The 16627-nt window shown below is 37.9% G+C and overlaps 1 protein-coding gene across 4 annotated transcripts in view; it reads left to right on the forward strand.

Annotated features, from left to right (window-relative positions):
* AP3S1 (adaptor related protein complex 3 subunit sigma 1) overlaps positions 1-2220 on the forward strand; it is a 31160-nt gene extending 28940 nt beyond the window's left edge. For 3 of the 4 annotated variants that reach the window (XM_032676060.1, XM_032676062.1, XM_032676059.1), the window contains one exon: positions 924-2220. In XM_032676060.1, coding sequence (XP_032531951.1) covers positions 924-1052 — 129 coding nt within the window. In that variant the 3' untranslated portion in view covers positions 1053-2220. The remainder of the gene's footprint in view (positions 1-923) is intronic. The other variant, XM_032676061.1, reaches the window with a different exon arrangement.
* The last annotated feature ends 14407 nt before the right edge of the window (positions 2221-16627 follow it).

Genomic DNA, 16627 nt, shown 5'->3' on the forward strand with positions numbered 1-16627 from the left:
CCTCTGAGCTATGAATTGTTAGCATTTCATAAGATATGCTAGTATGTAAACCTGGCAGTGACTTTTTCTGAAAGAGAACTGAGTGGAAGTCAATAATTCTATATTGTAAAACTTGCGTGTTTATACAGAAAGGCTCTAGCTTTGCATGAAGGGAGACTACATATGGTAGAGGGCTTTAATAAGAAATAAGTACTATTTAATTTAATTTAATAGTTTCATTAACTGGCATAACCAGGTTGTTATGTAATGTTCAAGTGTGCCTGAGGGCTGCATATATTTTAGTGCATAACTAGATACTGTGGGACAGCAGATCATTCTAGTTGTTTGTAGAAATGATCTGTCGGCACGCCTTTTATCACCCACAAATACAAGGTGTTTATCCTTTTCATTTTTGACTAAGCCACTTTGAAATACCTTTTCCATATGTATATGTGTGTGTGTGTTTGTGTTTGTGTGTGTATATATATATATATATACAGTCATTGATTCGACTGACATTCAGCACCTTGTTACTTTGAGGTCACATATTCTGAACCTGTAACCAATGTTAGTCAACAGTGAAACGTGAACTTTTAGAATAGGTAAGAGGCAGACAGCACATTGGACATCCAACATCAAGATTGTCTGTTCTAGAACGTGCACATTACATTGTGCTTTGATAAGCCTCCTATTCCTCCCCTTCATACTTTTCCATCAAGTTGACATTACATGTTTTACCATATAAAAAGGAATATGTGAACTGTTTTCTCTTTCTGGTTTAATATTTCCAAGTAACCCATTTCATTCCAAACACAATTACCATCTGGTCTTTCTAGCTGTGTTACCATGGAATTACTTGAAAAGTTAGTTGTCTACTTATATTGCTGGTGAAACTTCTTGTGACCAACTTTCCTGACTTGCATTTTTCCTCACTTTATATACAGGCTGGTTTAGCAGGAGCTCCAGCCCGGGCTGTTTCAGCTGTAAAGAATATGAATCTGCCAGAGATCCCAAGAAATATTAATATCGGTGACATCAGTATAAAAGTACCAAACCTACCCACTTTTAAATAACATGACTATTCCAGGTAATACCAAGGAAGAAATGTAATAGAGATTTACCGCATAATTGTTTACTAATAAACGTGTCTAACTTTTACTATTTGGATAAAACTCAAGGTACTGCATAGATATAACCTGAAAAATCAGTGTGTGGAGTTGAATGTTGCTTTTGTCTTGTTTGTAAAATTAAAGGAAAGGGGTAGGTCTCATGTGATTTCTAAATTACATTCCTATGCCCTTTTAAGGCATATCACTGTGTCTCAGCTGCTGCAGTATTTTGGGGAAGTATTCAAGATGTTCTTTACTTTGTATAACCTATAATACTGAGGGTTTTTTGTATATTCACCAAGGTCTATAATTAGTGCATTCTTTAACTACTTCGGTTTGTCATGATTATTTAAGACTTAAGTGCAAATGTTGCATGAAAACGTTAAACTCATGTTTTGTTTAAATAAAATCATAACAAACTGGACTTCTAAATACCTATTTGTCTGAAGTCTACTGTTTGCAATAAAACACGTATTTCCTTTTCATGGAGCCAATTGCCTATATATAAATACTGTTGTAGCAGGCATTAATGTTGTAGTTTATCTCTGAAGGGCTTACACAGGGGTATTGTGTTGAACATATTGGCTCTTTACATTTCTCACAAAAGCTGTTTGTTATTATTCTGAAGGAAGAAACTGCCTTTACTGAAGATCTAATTACTTCTGTTTACATATAGATGTTGATACTTACACAGTCTGATAGACTTTCCCTGATGGTCTTACTTTGTTTTGGGAAAAAGGGCCTCTGTGGTTGCTCTGTATGTTGTGAGAAGCACAGAATGGGCTGAAGAGATTGGGCAGCTCAGATCTGTAAATGTGAGTCTGTCAAATAATGGGATAAGGAAAGGCACTTTGGAAAGATAAATGGGGATACTTTATTAAGGCTTCTGTGCCTGGTGACCTTTGTGATTCTCTACTTCCCGAATTAGATTTATGAGATACATAGTATTGTCAAGACCTCAGAGAAATCTAAGTGCTATCACCTCTGTGTAAGTTACTCAGCTCTTAAACTCTTCTGTGATTTAAAAAACATAAAGGGGGATAGTGATTGTTTTTTATAATCATGCTCTTAAGCTCTGTGTGATGTACAAGTCTGTTTAAAATAATAATAAAAGTATCATTGGGATATTTAAGAATTCCTCTAAAGCCTTTTTTTTCCTCAAAAAAAGTATTCCGTTAATACTGTATATAAAAATACAGTAATATTGTATCAAGGACTACACATTTCAGGACTAGTCTGAGAAGTCTTGCATAACTTCAGAAATTTGGATTTTGTTCTTTTCAGTTGAATGTTAAGACAAAGCCCATGAGATAAACTTTGAATCACATCACTGTGAATCACATAGTAACTAACATTGGTGCCCTTTGGGAGCATTTGACAGAGAAAAAGAAAGAAAAATTATTTTTTAATTAGAAAATATGATACAATCCAAGGAATTTTAATGTTTTTCTTAAGGCAGGGGTGGTGGTGGGGAACAACAACTTCTTATATATTCTTTGTATTGCATTTAGGATGCATTAAGTAACATATACTGTTTTTAAAATGTTTTTGAAAACAGAGTTGCTCTTTCCATAACTCTTGAAAAGAATATTTATTCTTTTGTGTCAGTTTTCTTAATTTGAAGCTTCAGACAATTCAGGTGGTGTATAATTAGTAAACTGCCTCTTTATCATTTCTGCTGAAGAAATTGAGAGAATTAAACGCACAGCCTTTTTTTTTTACCTATGAGCTATTCTTTACTATTCCCAAGTTAGACAGCTTACCTAGTACAGATCTGGAAGTTATAATTTCACCTGCTTTTGCCAACTTTTGTTTTTCTTGTTAATGCATGGACCATGTGACATTCAAAGTAAAGATGTTGAAAATTTTCCTCATTGTTCCCTGTGTGAGGATTTAGTTAGTTCTACTACCAAAGGATAAATAGGAAATGTTGAAACATTTGGTGCTCTGACCTGCAGAGTGTTCTTTGGGCTATTCGTGAAAGGACCTCACAATTTTGGAAAGTCTTTGAAGTCCTCAATGTTTTTGTCTCACTTTTTTCCGTCTGGTTCATTTTCAAATTTGTAAGCTTATGTAGTTAAGACGTTTTACATTCCTTGTAGAGAAATATTTTCCGGTTTTATTTGAATCAAACATCCAAATTCTTAAAGAAAATATGTCTGCATCTTGCCATGAAGCATGTTTCAGGTTAATTTCTCACTTCTCATCTGTCAATGGCCAGGCTGTCATGCATTTTAGAGAACTGGGTCTTTGCTTTTAACAATTACATGACCACTTTAAACTCTTTTGTTTTAGTGTTGTGGGTTTTGTTACTGTTGTCTGTGCTACTTTTCTCCAACCTGACATGGCTTCTGCCAGAAAAGATTCTTCTCTGGGCAGCCCTTCCATCCACACGGAGCTTTTCAAGGAGCTTCTCTGTTTGTGACAAGCCAGCAAGTATTTAATTGTGAGGCTGTAGCTTACAGCTGTTGCTTCCTTACTAAGAAAATCCTTGCATGGAAAGAAATGCTTTATCAGATTTTTCACAGTAAAATAGCACTCCTTTCAAAGTGAAGTTCTCTCTCACCCTCAGAAGAGGTACACCATACAGAAAGCCTCTTTTCCTTAGGTAAAAAGCACTTTTTCCTGAGGTGAACGGAGATAATATGACAATTTGGGCTTCCTGAGTGTATCTGAACCTGTGCCAGGGGAGTGTCTTTAGTCTGACAGGGGAGATACTGTCCTCTTACCATGTCATTTGACACTGCTGGGCCTTGAAATAAAGCCTAACAGAGGAAGATGAGATACTTGATTGATAAAAATTATGAAAATGGTATCCTTTCTCTTTACCTTTTAGGGCTTGTCATGTGTTATATTCAAATATTTATAGACTTGCCACAATGCTGATCTGCTTTTGTTCTTCACCTTTGTGAGAATGATGTGCCTTTTGAATTCTTTCTCCTATTTCATCAGTTTCCTCTTATCTACTGCTTAGTTTTTAAATGGAAATATGCTGTGGGCTCTAAATAATTAAGCTCTTGATTATAAATTTAGACGTTTTTAGTGCTTTTATAAAAGAAAAAAACATGCTTAGCATTTATGTATTTGTGTGTATATATATATATATGTATGTAGATATATATAACATCAGTCATTTGCACTGGATGTTGTTTAAAAGGAGAAAAGGTCATCTTGGGTCATATTTCAGCTGCAGAAGACAAGCAACTAATTTGCAATGCTCCACCTCCATAGGGCCTGCCTTTTAAATGGTGGTTATCAGGGTACCAGCATGTGTAAATGAATCACTGAAAGCCATTTTTTCCTAACTCTAGGCATCTCTTAGAACTGCAAGATGGATTTTTCTAAACAAATAGAAACAGCAGAAAGGATAAAATTTCAGTAGGGTGAGTAGGCATTCTCATCTGCCTCCATAGACTTGAAACACAACAGCTAGTTTTCCTACTGGGGCAGGGGCAGTAAGTACTGCTGAAAAAATATTTTGATTCTTTTTTTGTTAAAAGGTAAGTGTTTCATGTTGGCAGGGAATGCTGTCTTTGATATCAGCAGCACAGACAGTACAGGTGCTATGTCTCCTCTCCTCCCTGGATAGTGAACCACTGTTTTGAATATATTTTGGGAAAAGGGAATATTTTACATTGCAAGTGTATACAAAATTCTCCCTCTTAAACAGATGTTGCTGCTGTGATTCATTCTGCTTGACAGGACTTGGTGCTGCTTTCCTGTGAGTACACATTTGACCTTTTCTTTCTAGTAGCACATTCCAATAAATGCTAAAATTAGTCTTGAGTTTTACTTAGGCCTCTAATAGCTGAATGGGAACTTGGCTAGTAGGGCATACTGAAGGAACTGGAAATTAAAATGTCAATTAACATCAAATAGTTGTCTGTTTGTAGCTATTAAACAGAGCCTAAGTCTTGCAGAAAATATACTTCTCAACTTCTGCAGAGAGTATTTGTAGTTTTTACTAGGAGGAAGAAAAGCAACCAAGTACTGCCAAAACTTGACTAAAGGTGAACAAGTAATTTCACAAAAAATAATCCTTTGTTATTTACAGTTATGATTATCATAACAAATCATAAATCTCTCTTCCTTTCTCCATTAAGGGAAATGATCTGTCCCTGCAGTTTTTGGTGTTCAGTGATTACCTCAAAATACTGTGGTAATGGTTTTACTTCCAACCCGTGGGTGAAAACACAAAGGTAGTCTCACTGCAATGTCAATTTAGCAGCCAAATTTCTTGTCTGTAGAGGTTTTGGCCTTGTGACACAGTAGGAGTGTGGTCTGACTTGGGAGGAACTGGAGGTTCTCTTTTTATGCCTGTGACTGGAGTCTGGGGACATTTGAGTTGATCCGGCATCGATCCCATGAGGCAGATTGACAGGCACACTTGTGAACATATTCCACTGGTTTCCTGCCCAATTTGGATCTTCTGAAACTGAGCAGCACACCAAGCCTTTGGTGTCCTGTTCTGAGCTGGCTCTGCTGTCCAGCCAGCCAGGACTGCAGAAAGAGTGGAGCAGATTCCTCTCCAGATTCTTTCTGAACAGGGCTATAAGCATTTTACCAGAGCTGGATATAAGAACAGGCCAGTAATGATGATTGTGATGAGCTGCTTGATGGACAAGTCTGTGGTCTCACTGTTTTCTGTTAGATTTCACAGACCAATCCACAGGCCCTCTTCTCTGAGCATTTTCAGCACTCAGCCAGCAGAGTTGCTGTGGGACGCAAGTTGAATTTCACAGCTTCAGATGATTGCAGGGTTAACTGCATAACCCGGGTGTTTGGTAGTGTATCTGCATGATCAGTAGTCTGTGTGTGCACCTAAAAAACTTCTGCCATTGGTGTAGCCATGGTACGTGGCACCTGCATCTCCACTAAAGTCTCACCCAAACAAGTTTGACCAAGCCATCTGCAAAAGAGAGAAGCAAAACTTGAAATAGCCTTTATTATTGTAAAGGCATTTGCTTTGCTAATATGTGTCAGAATAGCAAATGTGGTGATTAGGGACATGGACTTCACATGATGGTGAGACCAAAGACATTTATTAATTATTTCAGTAAGCTTTTTATACCTTTTTCACAGTTGGCTGTAATTGTTCATTCAGGCCGTGCGTGTGTCCTTGCTGCTAGCTACAATATTATAACATTTTTACCTGTTAGCAACATTAGTTCCTTTCATCCTTTGTTCGAGTTCCTCTTTCTGCCCTACGGAACTGCTTCTCCTTACTTTTCTCACGACTTCCTTCCCACCAGAGTGACAATGTCCATTTCTTGCTGTTTTCTCATATTAGAAATCCCTACAAGCAAAGATCTTTCATAATTCAAACAGCCATCCCATTCCCAAGTTATAGGTGCTGTTTCAATTCATGTCCGAAATTGTTTGGATCACCCTAGGACAAAACTCATAATTCCTTTTATTCCTGAGACACTCTGACATCTCGTGTCATTGCCTGCCTGCATCTCTGTACAAAGTCTGTTTCAACAGCGAGGGCTGTCTCTGTGTCTGTCTTTTGTGTGTTTTCAGGGTGGGTATCATCACAGATACCTCCAGCAAAGTCCAGCAGGGCACATCCTGGCTGCTGTCCCTCTTCAAAGGATTGAGCACTCATTCATGATGTGCTTGCCCTCGCAACATATAGATTCAAACTGAAAGACAGTAGGTTTAGATTACATATTAGGAAAAAATTCTGTGCTGTGAGGGTGGTGAGGCACTGAAACAAGTTTCCCAGAGAAGTTGTGGATGCCCCTCCCTGGAATTGTTTAAGGCCAGCTTGGATGGAGCTCTGAGCAATCTGGTTTAGTGAAAGGCGTCCCTGCCCATAGCAGGAGGGTTGGAAATAGATGATCTTTTTGGTCCCTTCCAACCCCAGCCATTCTATGATTCTGTGAATATGTTGCTGTATACAACTATGTATATATAGGCATCTGCATCCTGGCTCAGGTTTCCCTTGCTCCTTTAAAATCAAGGACAGGTGACTGTTGGTTAGAGACAAGGCCTTATGTGGACCTGTATGCTGGAGTCATAGTGCAGGCAAAGGAAGGAGAAAGAAAGTTAGTGCAAGAGCCTCTTGCCAATGGATAACTTGAGTTTGTAGTGTAGGACTGAAAATCTGAGGAAGCCTCTTGAGGTTGTTAAAATTGTCCTAGGCCGTGTGAGGCTACACAAAAGGCCTGAATTGCAGCTCTTCGGCAAGAGGTGTTATTACTGAGATGATCTTCAGGAAAAAAATCAGCAGGTAAGAACAGAGAGAGCATTTTACAATTTAGAGTCATGCAGGAAATCAGAAGCAAGATAAGAAATAGTACTCGTCCTTTCCCTCCTGGCATCAGTGCAACAGATTCCAAAAAGCTTGCAAGTACTACCCCATTAAATGAGCCTCCTTGGCTCAGGAAATTTAAGTTCTGCGGAATCTGTTACAGCTCGTTTAAGTAGTTTAATGCCACTATGTATCTTTTCAGTTTGTTAGGTTGCAGTTTACTAAAATACTCATATCTGCGCTCTGTGGGTTAGCACAATATGAATTAACACATGGCCTGGCTGTGTCCCCTCCCAGTCCCTTGGGCACTCCCAGCCTGCTGGAAGTGGGGTGGTGTCAGAGAAGTGGGGTGTTAGAAAAGACCTTGCTTGGTGCTGTGACAGCACTGCTCAGCAGTAGCTGAAACAAGGGTATGTGGTTTTGTTTGCCAAAACATGGCACCATATATGCTACCATGAAGAAAATCAAGTCTATCCCAACCAAACCCACGAAAATAGTGAGAGAGTTAGTGGGATGAGAGAAGACAAGGTGATAGGATAGTAACTCAATAGGACTTTGCGTCATGCATGAAGTCATTATTTTAAATTCATTCCTAACTATGCATAGTGAAAGGCTTCCTGCTAAATCTCCCTTAGGTTTTCCAGGAGAGAAATATTGTGGAGAGGGCTTGGGCAAAAGAAATTGGTAGTTTGCAGAGCAGCTTAAAAAGGATGCTACCTAAGAGAAGAGCTGTAAGGAAAACAAAGTATAAGGAAGGTTGTAAAAGAAGAAGCTAAACAGGTAGTTTTATAATCTGAGGATAAAAATGTGACAGAATTGAGAAATAATTTATTGAGTTAACTGATATTTACATGAAAACAGACAAACCATTGCAAAAATAGATCTTTTTTTGGGTAAAGTCAAAAGCAGTGAGTTTTAAACTGCTAAAATACGTGTGTTTTTTCTGACAGTGCTGGTTAGTCTAATTTTACTTTTCTGACAAACATTTATCTAAAGGCAGCGTGGGTCGTGAGGAATCACTAACAAAGAAAGACAAAAAGCAAATGAATTTGAATATGAGAAAAGACTTGCTGTTTCTTAGTAAGTGCTATGTAGTATATATATACGTAGCAGTGTTTGTGAACATAAGAAAGTATTTACACCATGTTTGTGCACTTTCTTATGCAAAACAGTTATAGGGCTGCTGGTGGAGTGAATATTCAAGGTGAATATTCATGGTAATAGATGAGTTCCCTAATCTCCCCTTTCTCCTAACCCCATTCTAGCAGTACTACCTATTAAGTAAATGACAGGCTAAAAGGAGCAGAGGGTTGGATTCCTTCAGCATGTATGTTAATTTCAGTGCCAGGAATCTGGAATTCCAAAGCGATACTTCCTTTTCAGAAAATTTCTCTCCTGCTCACCATAAGAATGAATAATATTCCACAGTCATTTAGTTTGCTTGGCATCCATTTTTTTCAATTTTTTAGATATTATTTAGATTTCTAAGAATATAAGCAACACAAAGCCTTTTGATAGAAAGCAAAAATGAGAATAACCAGTTGTTTCGTACTTCAGAGGTGTATTTAGCAATTCTTCTGTTATATCTTCTTCTCTGAGCTTGACTTTAGTGGTATATAATGTCCACTCACTGTTTGATGTGCACTGTGGCAGTCATACCTGTTCTTAGGAGGACACACTTCCATAATTCCAAATGTCTCTCCTTGTTCTTTCCACTCATCATTTCTTCCTCATCATGTTTTATCAATGAAATTCCAAATAGCAATTCAGATATGTTGGGAAGATTGCACCATTCAAAAGGGCTGTAATTGCTAATGGAGATGACAAGAATTATAAGTGAATTTTCAAAGTGGAGGCACTTCACTCACTTCCTCCCAGGCTAATCCTGTGGATTGTATCTTCATTAGCTGGAGATAGGTGGAACATTAGCACCTGAATTCTTTAGAAGAGCTAAAGAAACTGCAGTCTCCAGTGAGCCCTTCAACATTCCTGTGTGTGAGAGTCCTACAAGGGCTGAGGATGTGCTACTGTGGCTTCTGGCTGCAGACCCACCCCACAGTGGATGGCAAAAGCAGGGCTGTGTCTCGACAGCAGCAGGGAGGCTGAATGCAGGATGTTTCAAGTTACAGAGAACAGTAAAGAAAAGGGAGACAGTCCATCACCAGAAGACATGCTAGTGGCTTTTCACTTATTTAGTCTTTTTATTACATTTAAATATTGTGCCGAAGGTTTGGGAGTTTCGGTGACATTTAATGGCCAAAAAAGATCTGTTTAGCACATAGAATTTTAGCATGGGCCCAGTGCAAATGCAGTATAATATGATTTTGTTTTGTCCCCAAGTTAATTCTTACACCATATATTTCCTTTGCCTTAACAAAATTGTTCTCTTTTCCCCTTCTTAGTTTCAGTATATAAAAAAAAAATCTAAGTCCTCATTCAGGGTTTTTGTAGAGATAGGATTACTATCAGCAGCAGCAGCATTACGATCAGTATTATTGTTATTATAGATTTAGCAGATGAGGGTTTGGGGGAGGCAATTCAAGTGAAGCATTGGTTTATAGGTGGTCCAATGGACAGCTAGAGTCCACAGCTTCACACATGGGAAGACCCTCTGAGTCACTGGCTCACAGCACACATGGGGAGCTGCAGCTCCCATCCAGCTTTAGCTGGAGAGGCAACTGTTAAGTCCAGTGTTTCTACATGAGAACCATTGAGCTTCCTTACCTGGGAATCAGACAGTTTATTTTTGACACAATCCATTAGTTTAATGGATTCAAATGAAAGAAATAGTAAATTTCAGGATTGGAGTAGAAACTGAAAAGAGGAGTTTCTTGACAAGGACAGGAAGGGAAGAAAAAAACCAGATGACTCACAAATGTAGGATGGGAGGGTAGGAATAAAAATGCTGCTATAAGACTTTGTGGCATGAGGTGAAGTTTGTCAGAGGACTGCCAGATGAGAAATTCAGGAAGGGCTGTGACTTTGCTGCAGAGTCATTTGACTGGATGAACAATATGGATCCTATCAAGCCCCTGGGGAAAATTATGGGGGGAATTTTCAGACCGCTCTGAAATGTCTTCTCCAGGTGGATAGACTTTTCCACCATAAATGAAATCTTAATACCAAACACACATTTATTCTGTTTTGTGAACACAGTAATTGCCACAGAATAAAATCACTTTTATTCATGTTAGAGAATTTGCATGAGTTATGCTAGCGTATTTGCCAAAGTATACATGTCCAAATGGGAGCTATAAAGCTTCTTAGCCTTGGAGTGAATATGTAAAAATTGTGTTGTTTTTATTTGTGCATTGATTTAGTATAAACTTAGAGTTAAATGGTATTGCATGTGCCTTTCTGGTTATGGAACTTCTTGGGTGGAGGGACTAGCAGAGAGAGGAATGTGAATCAAAGAAGGGCTCTAGGAGTTGTTGCTGATGCGTATGGTGGAAAATGGGTTCTGATGTATACTGGAAATTCATTAACTTGTGGCATTTCTCAGTTGTCTCTAAGTGTGCAGGAATGGATTTAAGAGGGAGATTAGTTAGATCGATTGATCAATAGATAGATAGATAGAAGTACAGTAATTACTTTTTCTACTACTTCTCTAAACTCTTTTTATAACTATGAAAAAGTACTTTGTCCAAGATGAATAAATTATAGCCTTACATGGCAGTTTCATCAAGGCACCTCTGCAGTGTAAACATAGAGTACCATTGCTTGATGACTGAGGAATAATCCCAACTGTCATAATTAATTTGTCATTATTTCTCTGCAGCTTAAAGCAACAACCCCTCCTCATGCCCGTAAAAAAAAAAAAAGGTACCCACACAAAACTTCTAATTTAAGTAACCTCTCTTCTCTTTCCTGTATTTTTTACTGAACAGAATCTTACAAAAGTAAAGCACTCAGAAAGTTAGAGTTCTCGCTGTCTAAAATGCATTTCTAGTCTGAAAATTCGTTTACCCCTAATGAAGAAGTAATAGCATGCAAAAAATCCACCCATAAGAGGTAGCAAAGACCATTGTACTTAAATCCCTCGGGTTTATGTTTTGAAGTTTGGGTTTTATTTAAATATGTTCTCTTGTCTGTCCTTTTCATTATGACAATAGCCTTGAAAAATTTTTAAATGTTTTTGAGTTTAAGGTGATCTGAGCAGGTGGGATGTTTTCAGATCTACTTATTTAGTAGTATACTTGTTAAGCTCTGCCGCGGTCAAGCAGTCATACCCCTTGGCACATCCAGCAAGGACTGCATTACTTCCCTGGGTAGTGCTTTGCGGTGACAGTATAAATGTCCTCATGTAAGAGACATTCAGGATTGTGACCTGAATGTCCCAGCTGTGCTGATCAGCGAATGCAGCTCTGTGATCGGCTGTGCTTGGGGAAAGGAAGAACAACAAGCAACTGTTTTTTGAAGAGGTTGTAGAACTTCAGGTGCACAAAACTATCTTATTAACCCAAACTCTATTGTGACTCACTGATGTAATTAGAAACACACTGTGTTTATTTGTATCCCTACAACGAATCAGCTTAAGTTGCTCCTCCTTTAGGAATATTAAGGTCCATCTCATGTTTCAGTGGATTACAATCAGAGGCTAGTATTTTCATGCTCGACATCATTGTTTACTTAGAAATGTCACAATGACCTACCACATAGTAATTCCCAAATGTAACCACTTGTAAATCAATACAGAGCAGTTTGTTTATCTGGAGAGAGCAGTGTCGATTCAACAGATTATGAATTTTGCAAAATAAGAGTTTTATAAAATAAGAGTTTTGTAAAATGGTTGTGACCAAAGCTGTTAATGAGTGAATCAGAGTTGACAGGAATTTTTGCTGACAGTTTTTGCTGCATGCAATTATTGCTTAAAACCAAAGGAACTGCCAAAGCAGCACTGGTGCATGGGCAGGTGATGTCCTGCACTCAAGCAGTAGTTCCAATAACAAAATGTTATTCTCTACTCTGAACTTCTCACTCCCTGTTTCTTTGCAGGAACTCTTGAAAAATCTGTTCATTCTCCTTGAATGGAACAGGAATAGTTTTCGAAGTTGGAAAAGTTTGCAGGCACTCAAACACTTCTGAACTGCAGTTGTCTTGATACTATCTTCCTTAATTTTACTAGTAAAACTTAGACAATACCTGCCAAGTCATATTCACTAAAGATGACTTACGTTTATTTTTATCATACATTTTCCTAGTGAAACACAAATGCAGGAGTTAAGGTAAAATACGGCATCATTAAGACCTGGATCATGAGGAGGTTACTGGGGTTTAGCAAGACAAGATGTTTCAAATGTAGCCATTTTGAATGAACAGTCTGAATCAGACTTATGTAAGAAAGTCATGAAATGATAAACAATTTTTCACTATTAGATCCTAATGATTCACATCAGCCCACAGTGAAGGTTTTTCCTTGTTATGTATTATTTCCTTGTATGTTAGTATTTAGAAAATAAAGGCGCATTTTTTTCAAGTTTTCACTCTTCAAATTTTTTTCCAGTTTTCGTGATTGTGATTGAGACTGATTATGTTGGTTGTCAGTACATTCCCTATTTTATAAATATGCAATTTTGAAATGCAATACATTACAGTGCTTACTTTAGTGTAATATAACTACTCCACCATAAAAACAGTTTGTTCCCCCAAGATCCAAACAAACAAAATATGTTCTGTGTTTACTTCATGGGTTCAACCACAAGAAATTTGACCTTTACTTAATTTGCATGGTTTTTCTCTGTTTGAAAACATGCAACATCCAACACATTCATCTAACTTGTATTAAAACCTCTATAGAAGGTGATTTTTTTCTGTATTTAATATCTTAAACTAATAGAAATGGAACATTTTTATTTTCTTTATAATGCAATAGCAAAAATGTAATATTTTCAAAAGGCAGAGAAGATTCTTTATTTCAGGTGGCAGTTAATATTATACAGGGAGAAAGGTGCCTGTATTTATAGTTACCATAATTTGTTTATCTAAAACATATCTTTATATTATTCTTCATATCCCTTCAACTTAATTTAAGTTATGAGGGTTGTAGGGAGAGGTTACAAACCAGACTATTGATTTTGCCACTTTATACAATCTGCGGTTTTTATTCCTTAGTCTTTGGTACCAGGAAATGGCGGGATCAGGAAATCCAGAGAGAATGTGTGTTTCAAAAAAATCACTCTAGTTTTAACAAAATATAGAGCTGAAGTTTTCCCATTTGGGGCTCCACTTAGAATCAGTGGAAGCCATAAGTCTGTATAGCCGCACGTTGGGAAAGAAACCAATAAACCTGCAAATTATGTTTCTAAGGCTGAGCAAAAACCAGCTTCCTTGACATTCTTGCACCTCAGTGCATAGGACTGTGAAAGGAACAATGGAAAGTAAAAGCTAGATCTTGCTGTGAAGCTTTATTTAACTGAGTAATTTTTTGACTGAGTAAGGGGGTTATGCAAGTTTCATGAAGGGTCTCAAAAGTAGGATGAGGTGCTGAATCCCATGATCAAATTTACCAGTGTTGTTCCATGCATTTTTTTACTCTTTAGTATTCTTTTGAGACCTCTGTAATTCTGGAAGCCTCTTAGATGTTACAGTTTGCACAAACTCCTCTAAAAAGTGCAAAGATTATCAAAGACTGGCGAAGAATGATCTAAACATATCTGTCTGTCTCTCCAGGGTAACCTCAATGATAAGTTCAGCATCATTTTGAAACCATAGACCATATCAAACCACAAATCATAACATTCCTAAGTGGTTCAAAATATGGCTGTGTGTGCAAAGACAAGAAGGTCCATAAGACCATATTTAAAAGCCGTTTGAACTCCTAACTACTGTTGTCATAAGCAAAGGTTCATGAAATAGCTTTGGATTTCTGCTTTTGGTGATATTTTTTCTAGGAGCAGTTTGTTTCCAAACAGTAAAGGTCTCAGAGAAGCAATCTAAATTGAAATTCTTTCCTTCACACAAAGAAAAATCCCTGTCTGTAATCTGCCCAGCTGTAGGTAAATGAACTAACAATAGGCTCTGCCTTAATGTAAGGAACTGCAGCGCTCCATCCACCTACTTACTTGGATTGGTTTCCAGAGTTCAGAAAAAACAAAATGTTAAACATGATTTAAAACAAGGAGAGAGGTTTGGAGTGCCTTTCTGCCACCTGGATTTCATGGCCCAGTTTCTCCAGTGAATTTAGAGAGCCAGGCTTCTGAAAGTCTATCCACCAAAGCAAGATAATGCGTGGGAAGATAATCACTAGAGAATGCTGAGGAAAGAAACAAGGATTAAGTGTTAAAAAAAAGCCCAGCAACCAATGCCTGGGTGAATGTGTTTTTCTGAGCATATCACATGGCTGAGTATACCCTTGTTAACCACTCACTGGCAAGATGCCAACATCCAGGACACCAAAACAAGTGATTCTTAAAGGTGCTGCATACCCTGAGGCAGCTACTACCTGGTGCTTTTCAGGGTTCCCTATGCATCCTGACTTGAGGTTTGTTCCCTTGCCAAGCTGACTGACAGTTGTGAAGGCAAACAACATGTAGGTTGGTCGGAGTGTCATGTGAGTACATTGGATTTTGAGCAGGGTAAAGGTGTACTAGTATTTCTAGTCCTAAATTAACATGAATAAATCTAAACCAATTTATTCTAGTTGCAAGAGGGATGCAGACAGGTGCACGATAATCTCAGTTTTCCTGTTAAATAGAAGTAAATGAATGACTGCAAAAGGGAGAAATTATCTCTTTGGGGTTTTTTAGGAGTGGGGAGGCACTTACATGCTGCAAGAGGGACATTTTTTTCAGCTGAAGCCTTCCTTATTTGGGATTTGTAAATGTGTTTGCCTCCTACTTCCCACGCAGCTGGACATGTGTATTGCCTCCTGGAATTGGAATGATCACCCATTCTTATCCAAGCATTTAGCAAAGCATCACTTTTGAGCAGCAGTATCTTAGGACAATTCAATCTATAGAAGAAGACAACCTATATTAGAATGCAGTTCCTAAATATTTTACCAGTTCTGAAAATGCTATTAGAGCAGTGACGTTCCATACGCTTGCTGAAACATGACAAGTAAAACAGTAGGAAAGACAAGTTATTCCATGAGCAGCAGAACTAGTGAAGCCTGATTTCCTTCAAATCTGTGCACTCTGCTATCCAACACCACTCCCTGGAATAAGCCAGTTTCCCTTCCACTATCCCATGAGATATGCATCTCAGTAACTTGAGATCTTCCTGTGCTCACAACGTTTCCAGTTCAGCACTCGCCTCTATATTCTTGGCTCTTTTTCCATCCCCTGTGTCTGAGGTAAGGGGAGAAATATGAGCTACAGTTTGGAATGAGCTAATGAGCCAGGCAGTGCCACATGCCAAGGGGCCGGTCAAAGCACATGGGATGGCTGGCCTGCCACCCCATGCCAAAGGGGGTAGGGTATAGCAGTTCTCTCAGCAAGAATACTGGATTCTGTTTTCTCTCTCTGTAGATACATAACATGTGGATATTTAGATATCTTTGAGATGCCTGGTTTTGTCGTGCAGGCTGAAATGGATCAACTTATTCAAAAGTGAGAAGGAGAAACTGAAAAAGCTTTCTTCCAACGACAGATATGCTGGTAATACTAGTAGGAATATCTGCCATTTAGCACTGACAAATATAACATTAGCTATTTGAAACATCTAGATGGTATGTAATGATTGTGGTATAGAAACTCAAATAAATTAAAAAAAAAAATTAATCTAGTAGAGTTTTTCAATGGCAATTCAATAGGTATGAAGTTTAGCATAAAAGCCAAAAGACTGCCACCTCATGTCATTGAACTGGAGGGTTCATCTATAAACTGGTAAATGGACTCTGTGTCTGCTCTTAGTTCCTTAGTCTTAATTACATGATGTATAAAGAACAAAATTTGAGCTCTACAGGCTCTTTTCTCAAAATTTTTGAACTGTTTAATAGAGTAACCAAATGTGTCTGACTTCCCAGAAGAGTATTATTTAGAATTGGATAAACGTATTCAGTGTTTGGGAAGTTTTATTTGTTTGGTTCACTCAGCCGTGCCAACTGTATTTTAATAAATGAACATTGAAGTAATTTTTTTAAAAAATTCTAATAGATTGTGTTTATGGGAGTTCTGATGCCATAACCACATTGAATATGTTATTATCATGAGATCTTCATCTGCAGAGGAAAAAGAGAAGTGTATTTTAACCCTTACATGAATACTAATCCTGATACTTCTTGTATGAATTTATTTACTCCCATTATCTGTAATTTTTCTTTCGCTATGGATTCTCATATAAG

Source organism: Chiroxiphia lanceolata, chromosome Z, assembly GCF_009829145.1.
Source record: "Chiroxiphia lanceolata isolate bChiLan1 chromosome Z, bChiLan1.pri, whole genome shotgun sequence".
Classification (NCBI taxonomy): domain Eukaryota; kingdom Metazoa; phylum Chordata; class Aves; order Passeriformes; family Pipridae; genus Chiroxiphia; species Chiroxiphia lanceolata.